The sequence below is a fragment of the Oncorhynchus mykiss genome, chromosome 6 (assembly GCF_013265735.2).
Source record: "Oncorhynchus mykiss isolate Arlee chromosome 6, USDA_OmykA_1.1, whole genome shotgun sequence".
Taxonomy (NCBI): Eukaryota; Metazoa; Chordata; class Actinopteri; order Salmoniformes; family Salmonidae; genus Oncorhynchus; species Oncorhynchus mykiss.
The window spans coordinates 23,445,333-23,451,332 of record NC_048570.1 but is presented as its reverse complement, the minus strand read 5'-3'; the positions used below and the strand labels follow the sequence as shown (position 1 = coordinate 23,451,332).

General features: G+C 41.0%; 1 protein-coding gene across 1 annotated transcript in view; it reads left to right on the top strand.

Moving 5' to 3' along the window:
• Positions 1-4,775: 4,775 nt before the first annotated feature.
• Positions 4,776-6,000, top strand: part of LOC110525536 (GCN1 activator of EIF2AK4) — a 35,502-nt gene continuing 34,277 nt past the window's right edge. Inside the window, exons 1-3 of the mRNA XM_036979667.1 lie at positions 4,776-4,852; positions 5,627-5,729; positions 5,859-5,922. Coding sequence (XP_036835562.1) covers positions 4,835-4,852; positions 5,627-5,729; positions 5,859-5,922 — 185 coding nt within the window. The 5' untranslated portion in view covers positions 4,776-4,834. The remainder of the gene's footprint in view (positions 4,853-5,626; positions 5,730-5,858; positions 5,923-6,000) is intronic.

Below are 6,000 nucleotides of genomic sequence, written 5' to 3'. Positions count from 1 at the left end.
TTTATGTCTGTAGCTTTTTCATTCATCATTATTCATGATTCATTCTGGACTACCCATAACCATGGTAGCATCCACATGAATGTAGAAATGTTTAGAAACAAATTATACTCTTATTTACAATAAAAGGGATTCTAAAATTACACAATACATTATTTACCATTAATTTCTATTGGACACAAAATAATCTGAAACACAACCAAAACAAACAGCAAATGCATTCAACAAGTTTGTAGAGTCACAAGCTTAATCATTGCGTGCTAGAAATATGGTATAAAGGTCCTGGATGGCAGGAAGCTTGGCCTCAGTGATGTACTGGGCCGTACGCACTATCCTCTGTAGTGCCTTGCGGTCAGATGGCTGAGCATTTGCCATACCAGGTGGTGATGCAACCCGTCAGGATGCTCTCAATGGTGCAGCTTTTGAGGATCTGAGGACCCATGCCAAATCTTTTCAGTCTCCTGAGGGGGTATAGATTTTGTCGTGCCCTCTTCACGACTGTCTTGGTGTGCTTGGACCATGTTAGTTTGTTGGTGATGTGGACGCCAAGGAATTTGAAGCTCTCAACCTGCTCCACTACAGCCCCGTCAATAAGAATGGGTGCGTGCCTGGTCCTCCTTTTCCTATAGTCCACAATCATCTCCTTTGTCTTGATCACATTGAGGGAGAGGTTGTTGTCCTTGCACCACACAGTCAGGTCTCTGACCTCCTCCTCCGTCTCATCGTTGTTGGTGATCACTGTTGTGTCATCAGCAAACTTAATGGTGGTGTTGGAGTCGTGCCCGGCCGGGCAGTCCTGATTGAACAGGGGGTACAGGAGGGGACTGAGCACGCACCCCTGAGGGGACCCCGTGTTGAGGATCAGCGTGGCGGATGTGTTGTTACCTACCCTTACCACCTGGGGGCGGCCCGTCAGGAAGTCCAGGATCCAGTTGCAGAGGGAGGTGTTTAGTCCCAGGGTCCTTAGCTTAGTGATGAGCTTTTAGGGCACTTTGGTGTTGAACACTAAGCTGTAGTCAATGAATAGCATTCTCACATAGGTGTTCCTTTTGTCCAGGTGGGAAAAAGTAGTGTGGAGTGCAATAGAGATTGCATCATTTGTGGATCTGTTGGGGCCGTATGCAAATTGGAGTGGGACTAGGGTTTCTGGGATAATGGTGTTGATGTGAGCCATTACCAGCCTTTCAAAACAGTTCATGGCTACACACGTGAGTGCTACGGGTCGGTAGTCATTTAGGCAGGTTACCTTTGTGTTCTTGGACACAGGGACAATGGTGATCTGCTTGAAACATGCTGGTATTACAGACTCAGACAGGGAGAGTTTGAAAATGTCAGTGAAGACACTTGACAGTTGGTCAGCGCAAGCTCGGAGTACACGTCCTGGTAATCTGTCTGGCCCTGCAGCCTTGTGAATGTTGACTTGTTTAAAGGTCTTACTCACATTGACTGTGGAGAGCGCGATCACACCTTCGTCCGTAACAGCTGATGCTCTCATGCATGTTTCAGTGGTACTTGCCTCGAAGCGAGCATATAAGTTATTTAGCTCATCTGGTAGGCTTGTGTCACTGGGCAGCTCTCGGCTGTGCTTCCCTTTGTAGTCTGTAATAGTTTGCAAGCCCTGCCACATCCGACGAGCATCGTAGCCGGTGTAGTACGATTTGATCTTAGTCCTGTATTGACGCTTTGCCTGTTTGATGGTTCGTTGGAGGGCATAGCGGGATTTCTTATAAGCGTCCGGATTAGAGTCCCGCTTCTTGACAGCGGCAGCTCTACCCTTTAGCTCAGTGCGAATGTTGCCTGTAGTCCATGGCTTCTGGTTAATGTATGCACATACAGTCACTGTGGGGACGACGTTATCGATGCACTTATTGATGAAGCCAGTGACTGATGTGGTGTACTTGTTGGGGATGAATCAGAATTAGTTGGGTAACATAGATAAATAATATGTTTTATTTACTTTCATAATATGCTTATGTGAGATACTTGTCATTAGAATGTCTCCTTTTGGACTATACTGTTGGCAGTTGTACTTTTCTCTTCTCAGCTAGGGCTCAGTCACTTGGGGCCCAGAGAGGGGAGAGGTCAAGTTTGAACATTGTCTTCATATGTGAATGTATCTGTTAAACCATGTGAAGGGCTCCACAATGTCTGTACGCCAGTCACTCCCTCCTTTTCCCATTGGGGGAAGGAGTATGGCAGTGTCTGGAATCATTGTATTACCCCTCTGATGTTGCACTTATCTTTCACAGTATATGACCTAGAGGCTCACTCCCCTCAGTGAGCTTGTCCATGAGTGGATTGTACTTGAGATGGGAGTATCTAGAGTTGACAATTGATATATGCCATTGGATGAGGTAATGTTTTGGTACTATGAAGTACCAAAATGAGATTAGAACCTCGTCTTAGAGACCAAACTGAATGATAATTTATAGCTAATGCCATCTGGCTATGGGATACTCCTCTCTCAAGTAAAAGTATTTCTTTGTGAACTGTTCCTAAGATCTGTGGTACGTCATGTAAATTGAGAGGGGTGTATCTTGGCTATAAAAGATCTTGGTATTCTCTTATAGGCACTCTCGGAATTCATTTATAGACACTGAATTGATCTGAGAGTCAAAGGGCTATGGTGAAGCTCATATAATTAAAGATGAAGTTTAAGTATAACTCTGACTGGTGTGTGGTTTGTAAACTCTCCTCAATTGGTGCTCAATTAGCTCAATTAGTAATACAGGAAATTACCAAGACACACTCCTCAATGCCATCGGAAGAATTCCAGAACATATTCCAGTCTGTGCTAGCAAAACAGTCCTGTAGTTTAGCATCTGCTTCAACTGACCACTTTTTTATAGACCAAGTCACTGGTGCTTCCCGCTTTAATTTTTGCTCGTAAGCAGGAATCAGGAAGATAGAATTATGGTCAGAGTTGCCAAATGGTGGGCGAGGGAAAGCTTTGTACGCGTCTCTGTGTGTGGAGTAATGGTGGTCTTTAGAAAACCTTTAGAAACAAACTGTGGTCAGTTTGATCCATCACTTGTAAATTCAAAGATAGTAATTAACAGTGTCTCAATCATTGATTAAAAAATGCAATAATTCATTGATTAGAGACAGTGTTGTTGCAATAGAAAAAGGTATGTGGAACTTGCTATGTGTTGTAAAAATTAGTCGAAGGTATGGACTTTATCATACACATATGTGCTCACAAACAAAGTGAGGGAAACACTCTTTAAAATAACTCACAGATGTTAGCCATCCAATGAAAGTATTTGTATGTTGAGGAGAAATGTACATTTCGTCAATCTGGGACAGAACCACTTTGTTTTTCCAATGTGTGTATGTCCCTATGTTCTGGATGGAACTTAGGCTGTGTAAAAGATTTGTTAGGGACATCCATCTGCAAGCTTGTGATGTTATTTTTGTTTTTGATAGTCCAAGATTCTCCACTAACGAAAAGAATGTGATGAATTTGATCATAATTTTTGTTAAATATTATATCTATAAAATGATTTTTTTAGAAGAAACCATCCTATTCAATATTTTTTTAAGAAAGATTTAAATAATTACCTTGCCATATTCAAATAAAATAAAATGTTACTGGTCAAGTACACATGGTTAGCAGATGTTATTGCGAGTGTAGCGAAATGCTTATGCTTCTTGATCAACAGTGCAGCAGTAACTAACAGGTAATATCTAACAATTCCACAACAAAACCAAAACCTAATTCTAGTAAAGGAATGGGATGTGAATATATAAGTATAAAATATATGGATTAGCAGTGACAGAGCGGCTAAGATGCAATAGATAGTAAAGAATAGATAGTGAACGATACAGTATGTATATACAGTGAGGGAAAAAAGTATTTGATCCCCTGCTGATTTTGTACGTTTGCTCACTGACAAAGAAGTGATCCATCTATAATTTTAACGGTAGGTTTATTTGAACAGTGAGAGACAGAATAACAACAAAAAAATCCAGAGAAACTCATGTTAAAAAAGTTATAAATTGTACATACACGGATAGGGCAGTGTGCAGTGTGATGGCGATTGCATCGTCTGTGTACCTATTTTGGCGGTAAGCAAATTGGAGTGGGTCTAGGGTAACAGGTAGGGTGGAGGTGATATGATCCATGCCTCTCAAAGCACTACATGATGACACATGAGTGCTATGGGGTGATAGTCGTTTAGTTCAGTTACCTTAGCTTTCTTGGGAGACTGGGATAGGGATTGATTGAATATGTCTGTAAACACACAAGCCAGCTGGTCTGCACATGCTCTGAGGACGTTGCTAGGGATGCCATCTGGGCCGGCCATGGAGAAAGAGAGCCCACAGTCTTTGGTAGCGGTCAGTGTCGGTGGCACTGTATTGTCCTCAAAGTTGTTTAATTTGTCTGGGAACAAGACATTAAATACTATGCTCTGTAAGAATAAGAAGGTAATGAAATCAAGGGGCACAACTTTCACTTGGGGGGAATAATGTGGGGGGAATAATTCTAAAACCAAAGTTGCGCCCCTGGCGAAATCAATTTATACTCTTAAGCTTTTCAAATGTCTTTGAATGTAAAAGCCCTGTATGTGTTTCTGTATTTGTGCTTATCTGTTTGTTTGTGATGTTTGTGTTACAAAAATCTATACATCCTTCTTAAAAATTGTAAAACATTTTAATTTGTATCTCTCAAACTGTATGGAATTTTAAATATCTGTATTTATTTAAAAATGACATAAGAATATAATAAAATTAAACAAACGAACAAAAAATCAGTACTTACTGTCCTTGAAGTGATGATCGCTCGTATCATGAACCGGAAGTGACTACAAGTTCTCCCTAGTTTGAGACCGGCAAGATGGCAGCGGACACGCAGGTTTGTGTCGCTGATGTTTAAAATGGTGCTGATTCCTCCTCGAGAATTTGTCAACTTCATACTGCTGATAAGGAAGATATGATATGAGGGATAATTCATTTATTGTCGCTGCCTGTAGGGTTTCCCGTAAAATAAATGATTTAAACATTGTCCAGCTGGCTAAGCTAGCTAACCGTTACTTGGCTAGTACATATTGCTGACGTTAGCCATAGGTAGCTTAAATATAGTAGCCAGCTAACTAGCAATACGTGGCTAACTAGCTAGTCAGTTTTCTCGTGGTGACCAAATCCGTTGTTTGAGATTAATCGAAACACCAACTAGATGAGTAGGTTTTACCCAGCCTAGTTTCTAATTTATTTAGCAGTTAGCTACAATGAAGCATTTCATGAAGTTCTTTGTTGGCAACAGCCAATTTTAGTTCGAACATATACTATACAGTACTTGTTTGCTAGCCAGTTATGAGAAGCCAAACACGAATGTCTTCTGAATGGCATATTGTATTTGGTGACCACGCCTCAGTATTCAGAAATGTGCTAAATTAAATGTTTTAATTGTTATGGGTGGTCTGATCACTTTCAGCCTGATGATGCCATACAAATCTCAGAAGATATGTTTTCCATCTTGATAAATTGAAGACTAATTACAAAGTTATCTTCAATCAGTGTGACATTTTTGAATATGCAGCACTATTGTTTCAAATGATTGACTTTATCCTAGATGCACACATTGCCAGGTTGCTTTCATTTGATTTTGGATGTCTGTGTATTGCACCAGGTTTCGGACACACTGAAGAAATTTGCTGTGAAAGTGACCACAGCCAGTGTAAGCGAGCGTAAGGAGATTCTTGGCGAACTGAAACAGTGTATTAGCGGCAAAGGTGAGGAGACGGATGCCCATGTAGTTGGCATAATTTATTTATTTTCTGCTCTCTGTTTATTTTTTGTCTTGGATTGTCAAGATTAAAGCAAACTGTTGTGAGTGATTGACAATGTGTATGTCCTTATAGAGCTACCAGAGCCAGCCATCAAAGGGCTATGCAAGCTCTTCTGTCTCACTCCACACAGATACAGGTAGGTGTCCTTAGCCTACTGCTCTTCAGTATTCCCCAGTTATTGATCTGTTGGAAGTGTGTGTTGAGTGTTAAATGA